The 23,089-nt window shown below is 44.5% G+C and overlaps 1 protein-coding gene across 1 annotated transcript in view; it reads right to left on the bottom strand.

Annotated features, from left to right (window-relative positions):
* Positions 1-23,089, bottom strand: part of Dock2 (dedicator of cytokinesis 2) — a 558,039-nt gene that overhangs the window by 67,612 nt on the left and 467,338 nt on the right. Inside the window, exons 28-32 of the mRNA XM_021175778.2 lie at positions 18,572-18,670; positions 16,382-16,476; positions 6,555-6,633; positions 302-402; positions 153-211 (exon numbers count right to left, since the gene is read on the bottom strand). Coding sequence (XP_021031437.1) covers positions 153-211; positions 302-402; positions 6,555-6,633; positions 16,382-16,476; positions 18,572-18,670 — 433 coding nt within the window. The remainder of the gene's footprint in view (positions 1-152; positions 212-301; positions 403-6,554; positions 6,634-16,381; positions 16,477-18,571; positions 18,671-23,089) is intronic.

The raw sequence follows: 23,089 nt of genomic DNA on the forward strand, positions 1-23,089 counted from the left end.
TCTCTCTCATAAATTCCTGCTTCACTTCATAGGCCTTTGGGTCATCACACAGGCACAGACTGACATATGCTGGGAAAGACAGCATGAGGTCTGGTCTTAGGAGGGCTTGGACACATGAAGATGCACCTTTCTGGGCATAGGACTCTACTCACCAAGCTTGTACCACATATCACGGATGGAGAATCCTATGAGCCGTCTCATGTCCCCGTACCTGCAAGGAACAAAAATGGCAGCTTTTAACCCTATTCCAGAGTGTTTCATGAAGCTCCCTGCTCTCAGACAATCCAAGAATGCAACCTACTTATTCAGGATTTTGTTGTACTTAGCGTGTGTGAACTGCTCCAGCTGCAGAGAGTCCTGAGTGATAAAGGCAACTGCCAGATGAAAATAGTTGTTCCACAGCTGGAAAAAAAAAAAAAGAAGAGAACAGTCATGAAGAGGGTCTGAAAGAGCGGAGGCGCATTAAATGCCGGCTAACAGGAATAATTTATAAAGACGGCAAAAGTCAGAGGCGAGACCAGTTTAATTGTGTGCTCTGCAATTTTCTAACTGGCACGGACTCCGAAATTAACATCCTGGCCAAAGCCGGAACAATGGATGGATTTCTCTAGGCCCTGGCAGTGCCTCCCCTCTCTAACCACGGGATTGGTCAAGGAGAATTTTAGAGCTAGATTCTTGTGGCTGTGGCACTTCTGTTGTTTTGCTTTGTGAAAAGACAAATGACTTAGCCCAGCTGGGATCTCTGATGAGCAGGTTACTGTCCTGAAAGTATAGGTGTGTGAAAGATAAGGCTGCTCAGGAAGTCAGAACTTCACAGGGTACCCTCCCTGATCCACCTGACACCTTGGCAGGAGCCAGCCCACAATCCATTCTGTTTTAAAGCTTTGCACTTGCTTTCCCCTCTGTACGAAGGCCTTAATGCCTGGTTCTAGAACCATCAGGATCATCCCTTGGGAATGTTCTACAAGTACCAATTCTCTGGCTTGCCCAGATATGTAGAATCGCACCTTCTGGGTTGGGACATGAGACCTAGAGACTGGTGTGCCCAAAACTACTCAGAGTGAGGGTGTAGGGCTGGAACATTCCCTCTACCAGTTTGTTCTCTGCTGCTGAGTGTGAAAGCCAGGGGCGGAATCCACTCCCCCAGCTGTGGTGATACAGAGCAGAGTCATCATTCAACACGTGCATACACTCAAAAGGATGAGCAGGTGACGACAGTATTGATATGGGTCACAGACCAGAAAGATGAAGGTCCACAGTGGCTGTGCACCTCAGCAAACTCATCTGCAAAGTTGGGGTGACCAGACACACACTGCAGAGGACTGCAGTAAAGGCAACATGAGGCACCGTGCTCACAAGGGCACAAACCATGGTAAGAGCTTGCCGGTCTTACTCCTTTCTTAACAACATTTAAGTAGCTCCTTTTGTAGCAAAACACAGTCTGGCAACTTGGAAGCTCAAGGGAAAGTGTTTTAAGATGCCACAGGCCTGACTTGCAAAAGGACAGACCAGGCAGTAAGAGGGACCACCCTGCCATGGAGTCAGTCAGGTTCTACTCAAGCTGGTCCATCACAGCCTATAGATAGGCACCACTGCCAAGGTCACAACTGCTTAAAGCCAAAGCTTCCATAGGCCTAGAGTTGTACCCAGGGTGGGCTCCCCTTTCTCAGAGAAGAAGGGGAGGAAGAAGGGAAGAGGCTATTTGGGGGGATTGTTATCAGGATGTAAAGTGAATAAATTGATTAATAATATAAAAGCATCTTCAACAACAACAACAACAACAACAAAGCCAGTGTGCTGTTCTCTGCTTTTCTCTTTACCCATCTATATTGTGTCTCCCCAAGAGCAACTCAGTTCCGCTTTGCTCTCTTTTATTGCCACACAGTATTCTGATGTCAGGGTTACCTCAGCCGTACCCATTTATAGACATATTCCAGACACTTAACCTATTTATAGACATATAGTTTGGTCCTACTTCTCTTTCTTCATCCCTACTTACTGTTTTCATCCCTCCCTTGACCACTTTCTTCACAAGAACCTTTATCTATGGTGTACATTCCTAGGGCTAGAACCACAGAGCCACAGGATGCAGACAGGTACAGCCATTTGCTGTTTGTTTGTTTGTTTGGTGGGTTGGTTGGCTCTTCTTCTTCTGCTGCTGCTTCTTTTTTTTAAATTGTGGATGCTGTCAGGATGCTTTTCAGGGTTACAATCTAATTACCATTTCCACTGTCTGTCAGGAGCATGCTAGCCTACCTGTCTGAGTCTCGGCTCCTTCACCTGGAAAATGAGGATAATGGGCCCCAAAGGGTGTAGTTATAAGGACTAAATGAGGAAATCCTGCCCAGAAAACTCCCATGGACTCTTGCAATACAGGTTTAGCCATCAATTCCTACAGAAGCCTAACCCAGTACTGCACACTGAAGCAGATCTGCTGGCATCCGTCCTCATTACACACGATCCCCAGCACTTGTGACACATTTAAACTACGGAATTTACCTTCTATCTTCATTTCTAAATGTAAAGGCCATAGAGGCAAAGACTTCGTTTTCTTGATCACCTTGATCTATATGATGTGCAACTGCAAGTCTGACCTAGCTGTGTCGCAGCAGTATTTGTGGAATGAGTTCACAATGAAGGGCCACACTTCACGTGTATTCCTATGAACCGCCCCCCCCCAACCCCAGAAAGCTGGGATGATGTCTCAGTTGTTAAGGACATGGGCTGCTCTTGCAGAGGATCTGGGTTCAGCTCCCAGCATCCACAGGACACATAAGTGGCTATAACTGCAGCTCCAGTGGGTCTGATGGAATTTTCTGTTTTCTGTCAGTAACACACACACACACACACACACACACACACACCTACACCGACACGTATAGACACATAATTGAAAAAGTAACTTAAAAATCACATCCTTCTGAGAAGGGACAAAATTTGTATTTCTATCCACATTTAGACTAAAAAACCGAGGACCACAGAGAATGAAGCTGCTTTGTCCTACTGCTTAATGTGGCCTTGGGAGCCAAGTTGATCTAACTCTTGAGCTCTGTTGCTTTAAAAGGCTTTGAATTGAATTGCCACATCATCATGGTATAAAGTCACAGGTTCCAGTGGGAAGTTTAGATACGTGTATATCCCTGGGCCAATATCCACCACCTAGACACTCATCAATTCTCTGTGGCAAAAGTCTCTCCTCTGGCCACTTTAAGATATACATTGTTGTGCGTGCATAGGCTTTCTACTGTGAAGGACACCAGGTGCATCCCTCTTTCATGGCTGTAGCTTCGTAGATGCTGAACAGCATCTCCCATCTGACCCCCCCCTCCTTGGTCTCTCATAATTGTTATTCTACTTACTGCTTCCACAAAATTGGCTTTCAGAGATTCTACATATGAATGAACTCACAAAGTGCGTGTCTTTCTGTGTCTGGCTTATGTCTCTTAACATGATGTTCTCAGGGTCTATTTTAGCTAAGGCCAAAGGTAGGCTTTTATCTTCTATGGCTGAATAGTATTCCACTGAATATAAGACATTCCCTTTACGCATTGCCCTATTGGTGGACATGGAGAGTAGTGCCATGTTCCTCACAAAGTGCTCATGGCAGTGAACATGGGGATGCATATGTCCCCTTGGCACTAATTTCCTTTGGAGTCTATGCTCAGGAGTGGAATTGTACAAGTCTGTGAAGTGAATTAGCCTGGACTCTCACCCTGCCAAGGTGAATTCGTAGCTTCTTCTGGTCCATGTGACCTTACAAGAAGCCTAGAGCATTGAGTCCCAGCATCTAGAGAGTACCACTGATCTTAGCTTCCGGCAGAAATCACCATTTCTATAATGCCCAGGCCTTGGCTCCTCTAGAGTGGCATCCATAGAGCTGCTGCCTTTTTGCCCTTTGAATCACAAAGCCATCATTCAGAGGAGAGGTTAGGGCTAATCTCCTTTCCCCTGCTCTTGCTCTGGACAGAGGGAGCCAGGATAGAGGCTGCTCCTGCTGGTATCACATGCATAATACATGAGCCCACAAGAAGGAGAGGAGGGTGTTCCAGGCAGGGTACAAAGAACAAATCCATTCTCGAAGGGGGGAGGAAAAGATGAGGAAACAAAGAGAAGATTGAAAAATGACCCAGTTTTGGGGTACTTTTCACTAAATATCTGTGGAAGCCTCATTAGAAAAGAATTATTTGATTCTGTGTTCCTAGCTCGTCTCCATAGTTTACAGAAGCCTGTGGGCGTGACAGCCTCCGGCTATGTTGTGAGGATCAAAAAGCTGCTTCTCTGCTGGCTTGCCTGTCAAGAACTGACCTGAGTTCCTGGCCCTGGTGCTTATAATATCACTATGATCATTAGCATGATTACCACCACTACCACTACCATCATTACCACCAACAGCAGCAGCAGCATCACCGTTACTACCACCGCCACCATCATTATCATCATCACCATCATTAAAATGATGCTAACCAGGTAACATTTATTAAATGGTTCTTTTGTTGCCAGGACCATTCTAAGTGAGCTACATGAATCAATTCACCCAACCCTTATAGCTGCTTAAAGAAACAGCCACTAACAGCATATGCATACAACATTGAAGAAACCGAGCACAGAACAATGAAGTACTTTACCTAAGACCACACAATTCATAAATTTAACCTTTGCATATATGTCACATCTCTTTCCTAGGTATGTTGCATATATAATTTTTCTTTCAGAAACGTTTTATGAAACCGAAAAGAATGGCCTAGAGGACTGGAGCTGACCCTGTCTTGGGAAAGAGCTTCCCTAAGACCATGGAGGAGAGTGACAGTCAGAACAGCAGAAGGCTAGAACTGCTGACATCAGGGAAAATGACAAACCAGCTGGCCTTTGATGGTCACACACTGCCCCTCTGGCCCCAGGTATGTTGTTTCAAGCTGCCCTTCAAACACCATGGACATATCCATTTCTTTGAACAGGCTTGTAACAAATGGAAACAGCAACTATCTGCATGGGAAATGAAAAACCTTTCTCTTGGTTTTAAACGGCCAGCATGACATGTGTCGTTGCTCTGGGAAAGATATGTCATCTGGAGAGAAAGCCTTACCCAAGGCCATAGTGACACTCTGAATCTGGAGTGTGGTCATGGTCCAATGTGGAAACCTGCAGCATCAGCCAGCACAGTTTCTAGCCCCAAAGGCATTAAGGTGTTGATGTCAGGCTTTCTGTTCATGGATTCCAGGTCTTACTCACTCCTGCATCTTCAGAGAAGAAGCTAGCTAGCAGTGGCATCAAACTTGCAGGGTAGCTGAATGTCTGTGACAGTGACTTCTTATGAGCTGGTATATAAACTATGGCAGTTACTCTTGTCATCATGAACATTGGTCACTTCCGTCCCCAGAGCTGAATGCAAGGTCATAGGCAAGACCAAGAACCTCATTCAGAGAAGAGGGTCATTCTTGAAAGCCAACAAAGAGAGCTCAACCCATCTTCCCAGGAAGGTGCATGGCACAGGTCTCAGCTCAGGTGTCACCTCCCCCACCAGGCAAAGCACAGAGTGGCTATGAGCACAAGGCTTTTTACTCTTGTGTAACCATATTTTACCAGAAGGAAAGAAAACATGGACAGGATTGGAGGAATAAGAGTGATGATTTCAAACGACAGATAATGTCTAAAGAAACATCAAGAGACCTAGATGTGACCAGTGACTACAGAGTCACTAAACAAATTCCAAAGAGGAGCCAGGCAGGGCAGGCTCTGTAAAGAGGAACTATTCCAACAGCAACTGACTGATAAGATTTCCCAGCATGCTCCTAGGCTGGCAAAGTCTCCGGAGGTGGGAGGGCAGTTAGCATTTTACAGTTGTTATCACTCTGGTGCAATGACATCCTTGCCCACCCAAGCTGCTGAGCTGAAGAGGCCAGGCTGATGGAAACACAGCGTCTCAGATGGGTGAGCAGGAATAGCATGACCCTGAGGTACTGTACTAGGTGAGTATTCCCTTACTCTCAGTTACCAGAAGCTCTAAGGGTTGAGGACTTTCCTGGAGGAGGCATCTCAGGCTGGGGCGTAGGGTTTCTTCTCTCTCACTCCTGCAGCCATGGGCAGTAACACAGACTTTCCCATCAGGCTTTGAAGAACATGTTCTTTGTGGGTCCAGCCAAGGACATTACTCTACTTACCTCAGGGACATTCTTATCACACAGCCCAACCCCTGCCCTAATGTCTCAGAGGCCCTAAAACGTGGCTGAGCACACACACCAAAATGACTTTTGGAGAAATTGGGGAGTCACAGAGATAAACTTGAAAGCTTTATACTTTTGTGTCTGTGACTGGCTGCTCCTAGGAACCCATGAACAAAGTACTATTGAAAGGCAACAGCAGCACCACCCATTCTACAGTTAGGAAGTTGTGTATATCCCAGTCAGATGAGACATTGTCTTCTTTCCTCTCCACACTTCCCTTCTGCATGTCTTCAGAGACACCTACGGCCTCTGCCGTAGTGGTGATGGTGGAGGATGAAGAACCAGCCCAATGTGCCAGGGTAGCCCTGAACAACTCCAATGCTTCACACTTACCTGGAACTCAAAGCTTGTGTGTTCCAGAAACTTCTGGTTCATGGTTTCTGCAAACTTGTTGATGGCTCTCAGGAAGACCCTAGAAGAGGAAACAAGGTCACTGAACTATCTGAGCATCCTTTCTCTTTTCTCTTCCTGATGGACTAAAATCTCCTCACATTCTCCCAGAGTGGGCTGGTCTTCAGGTGGAGACTAACGAAGGTCAACGTAGGGACTGAGGTTGCCTCGCTAGAATTCAGGAACCATGTAGTTGACTTTTTAAGGAATTTATATTGTCTTACATTCAAATGATTAGACACTTAGTGATTGGTGGCTGAACAATGCATGCTATCCAGAAATGATATAAAGAAAGAGCATCCCTTCCCCCAAACAACAGCCAGTATTCCCTGGGATCCTCTCTCCTGGAGAAGGCTCCCGTCAACATGTGGGTGAGCATCACTTCAAAGGTCTCCTTAGAAGCATCTATACGAGTGACATTTTTAGGGTGTCATTTTGATAAATGGTATTACACGACAAATGTGGTTTCATAGCTTGCCAATTTTACTCAATAATAAATCGTGGACTCCTTTCACACCAATGAGTGCAGCTACACGTCATCTTTTTTAATCACCAAAGAGCATTCTACTCTATGACCGTATCACGGTTTATTTAATCAGTTTTTTATTGATGGGCCATTTTGTGGTTTCTCGGCTTTTTTCTCCATAATAGACAATGTTCCTGTGATCGTTCTCCCATACCCCGTGCACTTTCTCTGAGCACGGCCTTGCCAGTTCTTTATCCGAGACGCAGTGCTAGCCAAATATCACCCACATTTCATGTTTTGGAACTTGGCTGCCGAGGTGCAACCTCCATGTCTCTCTGACCACCTTGTTCTTTTTGTCTTTGTCCGTGAGCCCCCACTGACTGCTCCCACAGCTTTCTTCTCCTGTCCTGCCATTCTCAGGGACAGCCCGAATCATGGCCATTCCTGACCTCCATGGCTCTCCACTGCCATGGGCAAGTGCAGTTTTCTCTTCACATGCAATACCTTGCTTGCTTTGGGCTGATCTTTTTATGCCAGGCTTTCATTCTTATCCCCCAATTCAGGTTACTTCCTTTGCGCTTAGTGGCATGTTTTCATTTTAAAGCCTGTCCCCAGCTCTTCTAAGTCAAAATTATGCTTTCCTGGTGCAGACTTGAGCATGTCCTGTCCAACCTCTGGACATTGTCACATGATTTCTGTCCCCTATAGGTGTGCAAGGCCACATTCAGAGTGGTCCTGGGACACATGAGACCCAGGGATGCAGGTTGAAAAAACCCAGAACTTTGTACTTCTTAGAACCTTGGACCATTCTCCTATGTAACAGACCACTGCCCACTTTCTCACTCTCGAGGGCACATTCTCTACTCTTAGCACATTTGACATCTTAGCTGTCTCCATGTACTCAAACTTCTGAATGGCACACTGTTTTCTCCATCAGAGCGCACTTCCCTAGAGATTAGGAATATTGTGTAATCACATGCTGGCTTTTCCATTTGTATCTTCATCCTAGGCCTCTCATGAACTCTAGCTTTGATCCAAGCTCTCTGCTCTTCACACCAAAGCTAACTCTCAAAGGTCCACACTCCTGCTTCTCTTGGTATTTTTCCCCATACAAAAATGAAGAGCACCCCCCTTGAATGGGCTCCCAAAAAGGAAAAGGACTCAACTCGGATAACCTTGAATTTGGCTTTGTCCCACACCCAACACTCGTCTGTCAGCACATCCTCTTAGCATTGCTTTCAGAATAGGTCTAGAGCCACCTACTTCACTTCACCCCACTGCTACAGATGCAGACAAAGCCATAATCATTACTCTGGAGTTTTGCAGCTGCCTTCCAACTAAGATGTGGCCAAGTCTCCTTTGTGTGCCTATGCTTGTGATTTGGCCTTCCTTCCTCCAATGCTGCAGACTGAATTTAGACTCTACTGCATGCTAGGTAAACACTCTGCCACCTTGGTTCCACCATTCCTAATGAGCAGCAGGCAATGAATATTGCCCTGTCTATCCCCTGAGTGGCTGGTTCAGGGAAATACTTACAGTCTGCCTGAGGTACCAGAAGAGACCAATAAAGGACGTGCTGATGAGTGTGGGTAATGATTTGAGCTCCATTATGCCTGGGAACCACTAAGAGGCCTTACACAACATATTTGCACGTCAGAAGTGTCCCTTCCTTGGAGACAAATAAGCCGGGCTATTAATACCACACTCACCGTCCCTCAGCGGTTAGAATTTGTTCCTGGACCACTTCTTCCAAGGTATCAGTGCATTCATCCCCATGCCCCTCCTACAGATGAATGAAGCACCCTGCAGTCAGAGAAATCCCATAAAGCTCTCAGGACTTTTGGGGGCTGTGCATAAACACTGGTGCTATATTTTGGCTGGGATGAACATGGCAGGTACTAGAGGGTTTGTTTTAGTGTTGTTGTGGTTGTTGTTGTTCTTGATGATGGTTGGTTTTGGTGGGGCACTGCTTGGTAATAGGGCTGCAGCAGTCTTTCATTAAATACTTGCATGTTGTTTGCTGGGGGCAAAAGTGGGGAGGTGTAGCTTATTCTAATGTTGGGATCACATGATTTGGAGGATGCACACACTCCTAAATGTTATTTCTGACGTCACCACTTTCCAGCTCTGTGTATTTGGGTCAGGTTACTATCCTTTTGAAGTTTCAGGTTCCTCCCAGCTACACAGCGGTGAGGGAGCCATTATCTGGGGTAGCTGCAGGGAACAAGGCCAGGTGGGTACTGAGCTCCGTGCTCCACCCAGAGCCTGCAGTTGCACAGTGGTCAACTGATCGGAGAATCCCTCGGATCCTTCAGGCTGCCCAATTTTCCTTATAAACCCAGACACCAGTAGATGAGCAGACAAACAGCAAGCAAGGAATACCTAGCAACCAGGTTGGAGCAGGAAGGACCACACAGCAGTAGGAATGGAAAATCCCACAAAATCCCCTGCCCCATCGGGCTGTCAAAGAGCGGGATTTCTTCGGTTTTGCTTTTTGCCATTTGCTAAGATGCCTTTGAAACAACATCTATATTTTCTCCTTAAAGATTAGTTATCTGATTCTCTAGGTGGAAGCGCATTGAGTGGCTGTCACATTGTGTACAAACATCTCAGGAGCTGAAATGTGATACCCAAATGAGGGCTTTATACACTCTTGCTAGCAACAAAGCTATCGGTAACTCCAGAATAGACATTATTGAGGTTGTCAGTTTAAACCTGTCTGGGGCTCCCAGAGGCTGGGCTGGTGACTGGAAGCTAATCAGCCATGTGCTGGGGTGGTGAGAAGCAGGTGTGCTACCCACCCCCCCAGCTTCTCTGATAGCCACGAGCTCAATGTCAGAACCCCACTTAACTCTGTACTGTGTTTCAGATAGAAAGTGTAAGACTCTTTTTTCTTCTTCTTCTTGTTTTTTTTTTTTAAATGGTTCTGAAGTGGATAGGAATAGAACACACTCAACTCTTTGTTGCTCTCAACAATGAACATAAGTTGTTTAAAACAAATTTTATTTTCAAATCTCAACCTAACCCTTCTTATCTACAGTGTTAGCAATATATATATATACATACATACATATATATGTATGTACATATACATACATAAATATGTCTATAGACATACACACATACATACCATATATACCACATATCCTACATATACCATATATGCCATCTATACCATATATACCATATATATTAGCCAGAGAGTCCACTCTGCATCAGGCTTAGTGCATGGAGCTCCTACAAGGGTTGCAGCAAGCTTTGCCTAGTCAATGCTCCATCTTTCTGAGCTATGACCTTGACCTCCCCATCATCTCACTGGCACCTTCTATAAAAGAGGAACCAAGTGTGGATACCCAGTAAGATGCAATCTAAGAATGAGGGTCCAGTGCACATGGATATCCTCAGTAAACATCAGTCATTGTTCTGGTTCTCAGCTACCACCACATTCAGTGATGGGGAAACTGAGGCCGGAAGTACTCTGTTATGACAGCACAGCACCACGCCAAAAGAACAAGTTGTACGACATGAATTAAAGCAGAAAAGTGAGTGAGGACCCTCTCTGGCAAGTATCATTTAGGAGATCAGAGGGCTCCAGTGAACCCCACTCTGTGTCCTGTGGTTCCTAGGATACATCTGAGTCTACTGGTCAGAACGTAAGGACAGACAGCAGACACCCCTGGGGGGCAGAGCACATGCTTCGTTTGAGTCTAACACATGTATTCTCTCTGAACCTTTAGGCTGTTCCTATCACCCCAACACCCCAAGGTTCCAAGAGGTTAGAGAGAAGCAGCATATGCCAGCTTGTCAGGACACAGCTCACCTGAAGTGCCTTCTGCACTCCCCTGGGGATGCAGCAGGCTCACTGAATCTGGAATCCTACTGCACTTCAACATTAGTTGTGCTGTGTAGGGTAAACAAATCATAGAGCAGCAAGAAGGCTCAGCTGACAAAGGTATTTGTAACAGTCGGACATGCTATTTGATCCCTAGGACCCATGTGGTGGAAGGAGAGAGCTGCTTCCCACAAGTTGTCCTTTGTCCTCTGTCCTCCAGACGCCCCATGACACGTGACCAGTGACAAGAATGTGAAGATTAAAAACAATAGTTACAGAGTTCTTTCCATGTGTTAATAGCATTGTCCTAACTACTTTATACCAGTTACTCTTTCGTTTCAGCCACATAAACACCACAATCTGCTGTGATGGGGACTATTGCTAATCCCATTTTACAGTGAGGGAAGCTGAGTCCAGAGCAGCTAAGTAACTCCCCCAAGGTCAATTACTAATGAAGGGGACAGGATTTGAATCTAGGAAGTCATCAGCTACAAGAGTGGTTCTCAACCTTCCTAATGCTGCAACCCTTTAATATAGCTCCTCATGCTGTGGTGACCCCTGCTCACAAAATTATTTCAGTGTCTACTGTCATGAATTGTAATGTAAATAATGTGATATGCAGGATGTCAGCTACATGACACCCCCCCCCCCATAAAGGAGATGCAACCTCAATGGTTAGAACATCTTCATGCTATCTCTGGGCTCTGCTCTCATGAGGGTCACCGCGGGACTTGGACACATTTCTGGTCAAACTTACTATTTCCCTTACTAGAAGGAAGCCTTCAAGATCAGAGCGTGACTGGATCTGTGCCCTCCCTAGAGCCTTAGACACTCAATAAACCTTGATTGACTGTTTTAAGAGCAGCTGTAGAGATGGGTTTAAATCCCTGACTCCCCTGGAAGTGCTATGTTTCCTGATGGAGGCACAGATGCAAGAGGGAAGAGAGAGAGGTTTCCTAGCATAATTGTGTTAATTTACAACATTATGAAGAATTTGATCATTTAAAATTTAAACAGGCCATGTAAATCAGCTCATGCTGAATGCTGCATCTTACCAAAAAGAAAAACATTCTTACATTAGAAAGCCATCACCTTTGCATAGGTAAACAGCCCCCAGCTGGGGAGAGGTTCAAAGCCAGAAGACTCCACCCACTCTACCACTGAACAGAAACACGGGTAATAGATGACTGATATACATATACATGCATAAATCAGAGGTGGTAATAGATTAATTACAGTAACATAGATAATAGAGGGACAGAGATAAAGATAAAAAAGATTAGAGAGAGGAAAAGAGTGAGGAAGATAAGGGAAGAAAGTTAATTAGTTATAATGCAGGCTAGTTTAGAGATAAGCTCGGTGAACTGTTTCTTTCTGGGGAAGAGGAAACGGTATTTTAGGTGAGTGTCCCACTAGAAATCATGGTGCACTTTCTGTTTGTGTATATTCTGCAAACTAGCTGCAAGACCTTGGCAGCCTGTCTTCCCTTCAGGGCTGCTGTCCGGATGTCTGTCCAAGGCATTTCAGACAAATGTCTCTGGTACACAGGATGAAGCTGGGGCTCAGAAGTTGGCTCAGGTTGAATGGTGTTTCTCTTCCTTACTGGCATTGCAATGATGAGTAAGTCAGCTAGCTGTGTCATTTGCAAAATGCAAATGGTTGTGGTTCCACCTCGTAAGGTTGTCCTGAGGGGCAGGGAAGCTACCACACACAAAGCATTTGTAACAGGGGACTGTTCTAGGTGCTTAGCCAATACCAGCTAGGAAGCAACACACAAAATGTAGATGTCCTGTATAACCCTCATGAGCTCCACTAAGTGGAGGAGACATACTCGTAGCCAGAATATGAAAGAAACCTATAGACTATGCCATTCTCCTGCAAGGACAAAAGAACAGCCATCGTTAGGGGGAGGTGACATTAGCAGGGACTTTTCTAGCTCAAGAGGAAGTTGGCAATCACCTAGTGATACCAATTCCCTGCTGACTGAAGTCAGACTTGCTATCAGTGTGGTACTGAGGGACAACTCTATCCATCCGAAACGAGAAATGCAAAATCCTGTAAAATGGACTGTGGTTATCCTCTCTCCAGAGATTCAGAAGCTGACACTCCAGTTGAATGAATTTCTGAAAAGGCAAGGGTAGCAGTGGGCTGTGGTTGTGCGGGTCTATAATCCTAGAACTTAGAAGGTCGAGGCAGGAAGACCATGAATTCAAAATCTTCCTCTTTAACTGCATTGTGAGTTCAAGGTCAACCTGGGCTCCAGGCCATCCATGCTGTACTCTCCAACAGACATATATTTCACTGATCAGAGCAGGAACTGCTTTTATTAGAAGGCGATTCTACTTTCTTCTTCGGTTCCTTGGCTGCCACTTTCTAGGTATAGAGACAGAAGGATCATTTTACTTGTTGATTTGACATGAAGGAGAACTATGTTGGAAGAGAGTCTCAGGCAAGGATTGTCTGGATCGGGTTGGCTTGTAGGCAGATTTCCGAGGAACTTTCCTAATTCGGTTCACTGAGGTGATAAGACTAGGCACCCTGAGATCGTGAGTGGCACCACTCCCTAGGCTTGGTATTCTGGACTGTAAGGGAGTGGGGAAACAGTGGCTAGGCACAGTCATGTACACATTTGTCCCCTATCTGCTGTTGACTGGATATAGCGAGCTGCTTTGAGATCCGGCCCTGCCTTCCCTAGAATAACAGACTGGAACCTGGACTTTTAAGCCTAATAAAAACCATTTCTCAATTAAAGTTGCTTTTTTTATTTCAGGGTATTTTATCACAGCAATTGGAATGGAACTAGAACAGGCAACATCTCTAGAGCAATACCTCCTCGCCCTGATCAATAAGGACTTCTCCCAGAGTGCCTGATACACTGCTCCAAAAGGGGAGACGGGCCTGATGAACTCCACCCCTGGCTTTGTACTAGCTCATGCTAGCTGTTCCTTTTCCTGCCAGTAATCTAGCCTTCCTAACAGCAGCTCTGGGTTATTCTTTGGAGAACTACCTTCTCCATTACTTTCCTAGATCCCTCTTGTTTGGGTAGAATTGACCATACTACCTCCAGTTCAGAAGGCAGATCATAAGATCAAAGCATGACTTAAAAATGCCTTTCATTTTTTTCTGCCACCAGAGGTTTATGGATGAACATGTAGCCCAAACTAGACTTTGAAGATTAGCCTTGGGAATTACACTGCACTGACTGGAAAAAAAAAAAAAAAAAAAAAAAAAAAAAACCTTCTCTCGGCAGATTTTTCTGGAAGGTTTTTCTTTTTCCTCTTTCTTTGAAATAAAATATATTTTTGAGGGCTGTAGAGATGGCTCAGTGCTTCAGAGTATTAGCTGCTCTTCCAGAGGCCTCTGCTTCCAGTCTCAGCTCCTTCACAGAAGCTCACAACTGTCCCTGGACCTGATGCCCCCTTCTGGTTTCCACAGGCATCAGGCACTTGAGTGGCTCACTGGCATATATGCAGACCAAATACTCATATGCATAATAAAATTAAATAGATACACTTGCAACCTGTAGAGTGTACTTAGATCCCTCTAAAGGAAATGTCTGTTTGAGAATGAAGCCAGCAGAGAAAAGACAGAGGGAGAGGTGTCGGTTTCTTCGATCTTCACTTGAACACCTGGATACCAAGACCTCTAAGGTTTTTAAGTTATCTGAAGCATGTAGGTAAGTAGACAACAGGGAGAAGTTGGATATATCCCAAATGCAAATGACCCTGTACTATCTCCTGAATGCTCCGTATAACTTGACAGACTATCTGTTTATCTTTCTGGCACACAGTGAAGGACCACATTCAGAATTGCATATAGCTTCTGCCTCAATTCAAGATGAGTGACCATTTATATCTGAGCAGATATATGGAGCCAGAACAAACAGAAAACAGGGGTCCCACTGTCTAAAAATTATTATGAGTCAAGAGATGGTAGCACATGAGCACTAAACCAAGCACAGGGCCTTCTGGGTGTGAATGACTATGCTCCTCCACAGGGCTCATGCTCAGAAAGCTGGCAGGACACAGGGCCAGGGAAGAGTTTACTTCTGACCCACAGTGTACCTAGGAGAATTATCACCAGCATGTTGTTATTGCAAGGTCAGCCTTCAGCATGTGAGATGCGAACCAGGCAGAGTGAGCTTAGGCTAGGGCCGGATGCTCCTTGGCACTGTGTTGCTGGGAAGAGCTCCCTCTTTCTACAATAAGCAAAAATGTATAGACAGATGCCTTCTTTTTCCTTGACCAATTCCTCCTCCCCTCCTGCAGTCCTAAAGTCAGTCCAAGAGTACGGTAGCCAGGTGTCTATCACATGGTGGGCACTTAGGCATCCAGGGACTGGAAGAACAATTTTCCAGAGATCAGCAGGTATTGCAATTAGATCTTAGCATGCAAGAGACAAATCTCAGACCTTATGCAATGACAAAATCATTAATATGTAAATGTGCATAGTCTTTCCTCCAGTCTTTTCACTCAAGAATATTCTGGTTTTTCTTCTCTGTCACTCTCTGGGGACATCTCTGTCTTTGTCAGTCAATACTTGGCCTGTGTAATGAAGAACAGAGGTGGTAGATACAGGGAGATAAAACTAGAAACCCCTTTGAGATGAAGGGCTTTGTATGGTACAGGCCTGAAATAAATGTAAGTAGCCGTAGGAAAGGGGAAGAGAAAGAAGGGAGGGGCTGAGAAGGCCTTACTCAAGAGAGGACATGGGTGGGACATAAGAATGGGATCCTGAGACAGATCAGGGGAGCTTCAGCATGCAAAAGACAGTGGGGGCGGGGAGTAGAGGAAGGGATTATTAGAATGGCTGAGTCATGAGATTTGTGTGTATCTTGCCAAGATGGTATTAGAGACACAATTGTGAAGGTTGGAATCATTTCTAATTATTTATCTCAGATTGTGATTGCTCAAGTGGGGTCTGGATTATCTTTAGGTTACATTGATATTCTGTGAGACATGGTTTGGGATTATATAAATAAGCAAAAAATGTTTAAGTTACGCCCTACAATGTCCCAGAGGCAGATTCATCTGTAAAATGCGCCCCCTATTCTTCAGTGTAGAAGATCATAATTGCATATTGAAAGCACCCCACCCCAAGTCCTGTAACGTACAAATTTTAAATTTTAAAAATTTTAACCCAGTACTTTAGACACCTTACCTAATATATGACCCAGAAAACACTTTATTATCCTAAAAAAACTTTAGAACAACATAATTGTATAAAACTTCCCTAAACTCTCCTATCACAGACTATCACATTTTGACAGCAACTTGAAAAACCAGAGAAGGTTTGTGGCTATTTCGAGTGGCTTCAGAATTGGTGAATTCTTTCTTCCTTGTGTTTGTGCATAGAAAGGAAGGGCCTATTAAAATTTTAATGTCTTTTCTCCCTTCTATGCCTGCTAGTGTTCTTTAAAATAAACGGTGAGCACCCAACGAGGCGGTGTTCTGGAAGTGCTGGGCACCTTACCGGTTCTGGACCATGCTCATGGCCATCCAGTCCCCAGGATACACATTCTTCCCAATGAGGTCCTTGAACATGATGAATGTCTCCATCAAGAAGTCCTATAAAAATGCCAAACACACCTGTCACCTCACATCACAGGGACTGACTTCGAGTGTCTAGATATTGGTGGTGGTGACTGAATATTCATTTTCTTTTAGAGGGTTAGGATTGGGAAGGGGCCTAGGTTTTTGCCAAGGAATTCGAAGTCATCACAACCAGTTAGAAATGGAAATTTATAAGTCAGCTACTAAGATTCTGCCTCACAGGTACAAACAGAATATGAACAATGACTAAAAATGTTCTCGGCAACTAAAGCACTATTGGTTCTGTCATTAAGAATAAAGAAGTAAATGTATTTGCTGATGATTTTGTAATCATCTTCCCAGATATGTAATTGAGAGGTAAATAATCCACACTATATGGTACAGTCTCGGGTCATTGAACAAATACACTATTATTTAAATGAACATATAATTAGCAATGCATAGGCACAGCTAATCCAAATGTCACATGTGTGTGAAGTCACAAAGACAGGAGGTAACAAGGGTCTTCCTCTTTTTAAAGAGGCTCAAAGTGAATTGAAACATTCTCCAGCAAATCTTGCAGTAGGCCAACCTTCATCCTTATCTTTAGGGAAAATAAATTCAGTACAGATCCAGACAGCAAAGTCAAGAACCACCGGTACCAAGAGCATCTTGAGCTGCAGGTAATGAAGTCGAATCCCCTAGGTGATTTAGGTAAAGCTTCAAATGCAGAGTGAACCCACCCATCCTCAGTTCTTTCCCTAAGCAGCGCTTGCCATGTTCACTGCAGCCTCTGCTCAGAGAAAATCTCACCTAAAACCCAATGTATGAAACAGATAAAGACAGATTAACTGCGTTTGGTGTGTGTGTTTGTGTATGTATATGGAGGTGTCTGTTTGTGTGTGAGTGTGCTGTGAGTGTGTGCAATTGTGTGTGAGTGTGCTGTGAGTGTGTGTACAACTGTGTGTGCAATCATGTGTGTGAATGTGAGTGTGTGTACAATTGTGTGTAAGTATATGTGAGTGTGTGCAATGTGTGTGTGAGTGTGCATGGTATAGTGTAAATGTGTGTGTGGTGTGTACTTGTGTGTGCACATACACATGTGCTTGTGTGAGTGTGCTGAGTGTGCTGTGAGCATGTGTGCAATTGTGTGTGTGAGTGTGTGTGGAATGGTGTATATGTTTGGTGTATTGTGGTGTGTGTGTGTATGTGTGTGCATGCGTGAATGACATGGTATGTATATATATATATATATATATATATATATATATATATATATGGTGTGTTTGTGTGTATATGTGGTGTGATATGTGATGCGTGTATGTGTGTTTATGGTAGGGTAGTGAGGGGGCTATGCGGAATATTATTTCAAAAACATTGCTTTTAAACTAAATTGTGAAAGTCTGGAAATGGCATTGACTTATTTCTAGCAAATTTTTTCTTCTAGGAAAAAAAAAGAAAATCATCTTTGTGGTATAAGGTCCAAGCTTCCACATCAGAACCGGGTAATGTCAACCCACAAGGTTAGCACAAGGTATCAAGCACATGCTATGTACTAGACTCTTGGCCCAGAGCCAAGCTTGTGGCTTCTCTCTGGCGATGGTGGTGGACTTAGCAGATGAGCCCTGAGTGGTTGTGCTCAGGAACCAGCTCTCTCTGTACACTGGCTACAGCATAGTGACAGCTGTATTTCCTGAGTGCTTTTACTGTTACACTTCGGATTCAAAGCCCGTGACACAGATAGTGTCATCCCTAGCTCCCAGATTGGAAAAACAAAACACCTGAGGCTTGAGAGAAGTTAGCTTGCCTGTGGTCACACAGTGGCTTAGCTAGGGTTCCAATCTAAAATAGTATGACTCGGACACTCAGACTCTGGAGCTCCAGAGAATTCATGATTCATCAACAAATGTCTGTTTGCTAATGGGAATCTAGATGTGGGAGCCATAGCACACAGCTGTAATGGACTGGAGATATATTCTAGAAATGGAATCAGATTCGTACATCATATCTGCAACACACACGCTTGAGATCTGTAGGGGGCCTTCTTGCCCCAAACTCCTGAGAAGAGGAGCTTGGTATGCCACGCCTTTCTTGCCTCCTCCCAACCCCCTGCCATGACCTGCAGACTTACCACAAGGTCTGAGCTGGTCTGGAAGGTCTCAATGTAAAATGAATAGTGTTGGTCGCCCATCTGGTCTAAGATGGCTGTCATACACGCCACAAAGTGACTCTACAAAACATAATGAAAAATACAAAGGCACTGAAATTTGTCCTTTCTGTCTCCTTGACATCAAACTTGAAAATATACAGCCTCCCCTCCCCCGGTACTCATAAAGGACCACCCAGCAGCAAAGCATCTCCTCTTACTGGCATGTGAAACAACTCCCTAAGAGGAAATGTCCTTACCACTAATTCATTTAAAAACATTCATTAAACACCCATTACGTGCCTGTAGCTGTGCTAAGAGCTCCAGATACAAAACTAAGAGAAAAGCCTCCTTGCCCCCCCCCATCCCACCTCTGTGCTGTTTGTACCTCGGAAACAGCACTCTATGGATGTTGGGAGACTTAGCCTATGTTAGCCAAGATTCTCAGGGGCAGTCAGTTTCATTTTCTGGTAAATAATTTTGTCTGCATGAATCCCCATAGTCTTATCTGTGCCCATATCCACTCCCAGAGGAATTCCTGGAAAGATCAACAGCTCCAACAGCACCGTTAAGTGCATGGCAAGTCTCTGCAGAGAGATCATTACTGGATCACCATGAATCAATCAGCCAGGAGAGAACCTAACACCTACCAGGATTGGCATTATTTACGGATAAAGAAGATAAAGGAGATGCGGAGAGACAACCTTTGCTCTTCGTGAGTTTATTATTTAGTCGGGAAAGCATGATTAATGTCCATGAGGAAAGGAGTTAGACAAGAGGGAAATCAAGGTAGAGATGTGAGGAGGAGGTGGGTCCTGAAGGAACCCTGAAAATGGAGAAGCATGAGTTATAGCCACGTATGGATCAAAGGCATCACTCAGTCTCCCCTGTGTTCTCCCTCCCAGGGTGTTAAGTGTCTGTGCTGGGGCATGCTGGCATATAGAAACAGCACTTGAGGGGATATATTCTGGAAGCTGGTAAAGAAACACTGGTCACTAATCAAGCAGGGCTGAGATAATATTCTCAAGTGTTTCCTGTAAGATCCTAGAGGGATGACCATCTTGGCCAGAGGACGTCTCACTGTGAACCAGGCCAGGCCAGATTTTTTTTGAAGGTTGACTGGATACTGGTGGGATACAGGGAGTGTCCAGGGACTCCCACTGCTGAAGATAGGCTTGGAAGTTTCATTTTTGAAAAATAAAGGTGTGTGATACCTGAGTGTGTGTTTCTGTGTCTGCCTGTCTCTGTCTCTGTTCTTGTCTCTCTTTCTCTGTCTCTCTGTCTCTCTCTCTCTTTGTGTGTGTGTGTGTGTGTCTGACTGTCTGTGGCCTGTTTAAATTGTTTAAAAAATTCTCCTGTTGTTAAAAATATCGACTATGCATGCATGTAACCTGTATATCAGCCAGCCTGTAGGTCTGCTCTAGTGATGGACAGTGCTTATGGCCCCTAGGAAGCACCCTCTGCATTCTTTGGTAGGTCTCTTAGGTTGCCTAATGTGTCCCGTGCACTCATTTGCCAAAGTAGCTTACATAGGTACAGGCTCTCGCTTGCTTCCTGGAGTTTTTCAATTAGGACGTTAGGGGTGTCATGCCTTCTCAGTCAGCAGGGCCAGCCATAGAACGGAATGAGGCAAAGATGTAGGGTTCCCACTTAAAAGTATTATTGATCATTTTGGAACAGCTGAGTGCCTCCTTTTTAAAGAAGGAACTCTATGACTAAGCAGGTCACCTGCACAGAAGCTGGTGACCACTAAACCCACCCCATGTTCAGGAAACATGTCCCAAAGCACCAAGCTTAGACTTTCAGGGGGCTCTAGCCACTTTGAGCGTAGGAACCCAAAGCCTTGGGGATCCCACCTGCTTGTTATTTCCTGGATAGACCTCCAGGGTGGGGTAGTAGCGAGTTTGTGAAATTACTCAACTCTTTCAAACCAGGCTGAAGCAGCTGCATCCTGGCTAACTTAACAAGGTTGCACTGAAATCAAGAGATGGATTTTATACCTCTGGCTAGCCTAAATGTAGGGAAGGAAGATTCTAGAGTTTGAAGAGCTAGAGGTAGGTGTGTGTGTGTGTGTGTGTGTGTGTGTGTGTGTGTGTGTGTGTGTGTGTGTGTGTGTGTGTTTGTACCTGGGCTTCCTCAGCTCCTGCTCCCTCCGTCTCTTCTCTTCTCTCCCTTCCTTAAAGAATTCATCCTGTGGCCACTAGAGGGCTTTTCTTTTCACATGGTAGCTGCTGTGCAGTTTGTTCGGCTTTTTATTTATTCCTACGTGAGCAGACCCACTACACTTCTTGCATATAAACAGTGAAAATTACAATATAAAGGGCTTATTTTTTCCTTCGTTTGGAGTTATCTTGCTTCTGGTCAAAGGCTGGCTCGTTGTACAAGGAAGGGGCGGCATCTTCTGCAGGTAATTCCACTGCTTGGAGGTAAGAGATATGGGAAGGTTTGATTTTTTTTTTCTTTTTTTCTTTTCTTTTTTTTTTAAATTGACGATCTTGTAGGAAAAAAAAATGCTGTTGTCTCTTGGACAGCAGTCTACTTTAAATCTTTGGTTTAAATGAGTGCTGAGACTGTGAGCTTGTGTGGGTGTGTGTGGTGAAAATCCACCATTGTCAGAACTGCAGGCTGCCCCAAACGCCTCGATCCGCAAGGCTTGTTATTCCCAGTGGCTTGATTTGAATTGGAAGAGGAGGAAATGCAAAGAGCGAACCTCAGAGGAGCTCAAGTTGTTTGGAATTACCTCGAACGGGCTGCATTCTCTTAGGGTTTGTTTAAGGAAACTTCTCTGCCTTTTCTCTTTCTTTCTATCTTTAAATAATGAAAAAAGAGAGAGGGGTTTTCCATTCTTCATTGGAGAGTTTGACCATTTTATGAAATAAACCATTATTGTTTTATTAGGAATCAGTCAGTGTGTTAGAGTTCACAGATCAATCAAAGTCACTTTACCAGCTTGTTAATTTCTTTGTCCTGATCAGCACGTAGAAAAGCCCAGTCGGGTGCCTTTCACTAGGATTTGCATGCACTGTCATGGAAGTTTAGACAAGTCACTTGCATTTGCCTGTTAATCAAAAATTGACTGCTTTATCTTAAACCGGAAGCATCCTGATTTTCTACCACATCCTAGCTCACTTTGGTATCGATCCTTAGGTGATCACACAGATGTGACTAACTGACTCCCTGAAGTAGAAGGAGCCACAGGCAGTAGGTTCATTAAAGGCTCTGTCATTTGAATTGAATAGCCATCCACTATTTCTCATGCAATGAAGGAGTAATGGACTCACATAGTCCTTCTCTGATGGCTGGTTCCTTTCAAGATTGTCTTCAAAATGGCAATTGTGTCTTGGCCCTCTCCCATTTTCACAAGTTTGAGACCAGACTTTCATACCTGCCGTATCTAAAATGCTTAGAGAAATTGGGGAAGGGTGGTTGGGGTGACAATCAGACTATTTGCCCTGGCAGCCAATATAGCCCTAAGGTCGACTGCTGCTCCAACTTTATATCATAAAAGTTCAAACTCCCATCCCCTCCAATGACCTAGAAAAGCCTTAATGTTGCATGGGGTTCTCGGGGAGTTGGGGGATTCCCTGTAATCTGAGCCAATTAGAACCCTCTTCTTTTTATTCCTGGCAGAAATTCTATAATCGACATATATTTACTACCACGGCATGAGGCAGCCACTCATCCATACCAAAGCAGCATGCCAGGTGCCCGGATAGGAAATTGCTTCTTAAAACAGAGTACCAGAGGGACTTGCATATTAAATTCCAGAGAGAAATTGAATCTGAGTCGCTGGCGCAAAGCAGGCAGAGTCACCTCGCTCTAATCGGGTGGTTTAAAATGTGGCTAATGAATCACAGCATGAAGAGACACAGTTTGAAACTAGGTCAAACGTGTAAAAATAAGTGCAATCATTGCAGGCACTTGGCTGATGAGGGGCTACTTAATGCTGGAGTGGAGGGGCATATTTTGCCGCATAGGACCTTCTTCAGCTATCTGAGACAATCAAGTCCTTTAATTAATCCACCTCATCACCACACTCAGAGGTCTCGCACATCTGGGAGAGAACTGAAGCTTTGAGGAAAAGGACAACCAGTCAGGCCCTCTTTACTATGTGCTGGTAAGGAAACAAGAGGAAACCGATAGTGTCTGAGCAACATAGCAGACGACTTCAGTTTTGATAGGAAGTCTCCCCAAATCATTACCCTGGCTCCTTTGTATTAAAAGTCTCTTCCATAACATATTATTATTGGAAATACTAATAGTTCTGCATACAACATTCAGTTTAACCATTCCTACTTAGCAACCTTTAATGCAAACACACATATGTAGGTACACACACTCACATACACACTCTAGAGTGCACACACACACACACACAGAGTTGGGACTCTTGTGGTGCTAGAGTAAACTGTGGCAAAGAAGGCAAAGCAATCATTTGCTCTGCTTTGGAGAACAAAATCAAGGAGGGGGGCTTGGCTGCTGGGAGGCACCCCGCTCACCTGG

This window comes from Mus caroli, chromosome 11 (genome assembly GCF_900094665.2).
Source record: "Mus caroli chromosome 11, CAROLI_EIJ_v1.1, whole genome shotgun sequence".
In the NCBI taxonomy this organism is placed as follows: Eukaryota; Metazoa; Chordata; class Mammalia; order Rodentia; family Muridae; genus Mus; species Mus caroli.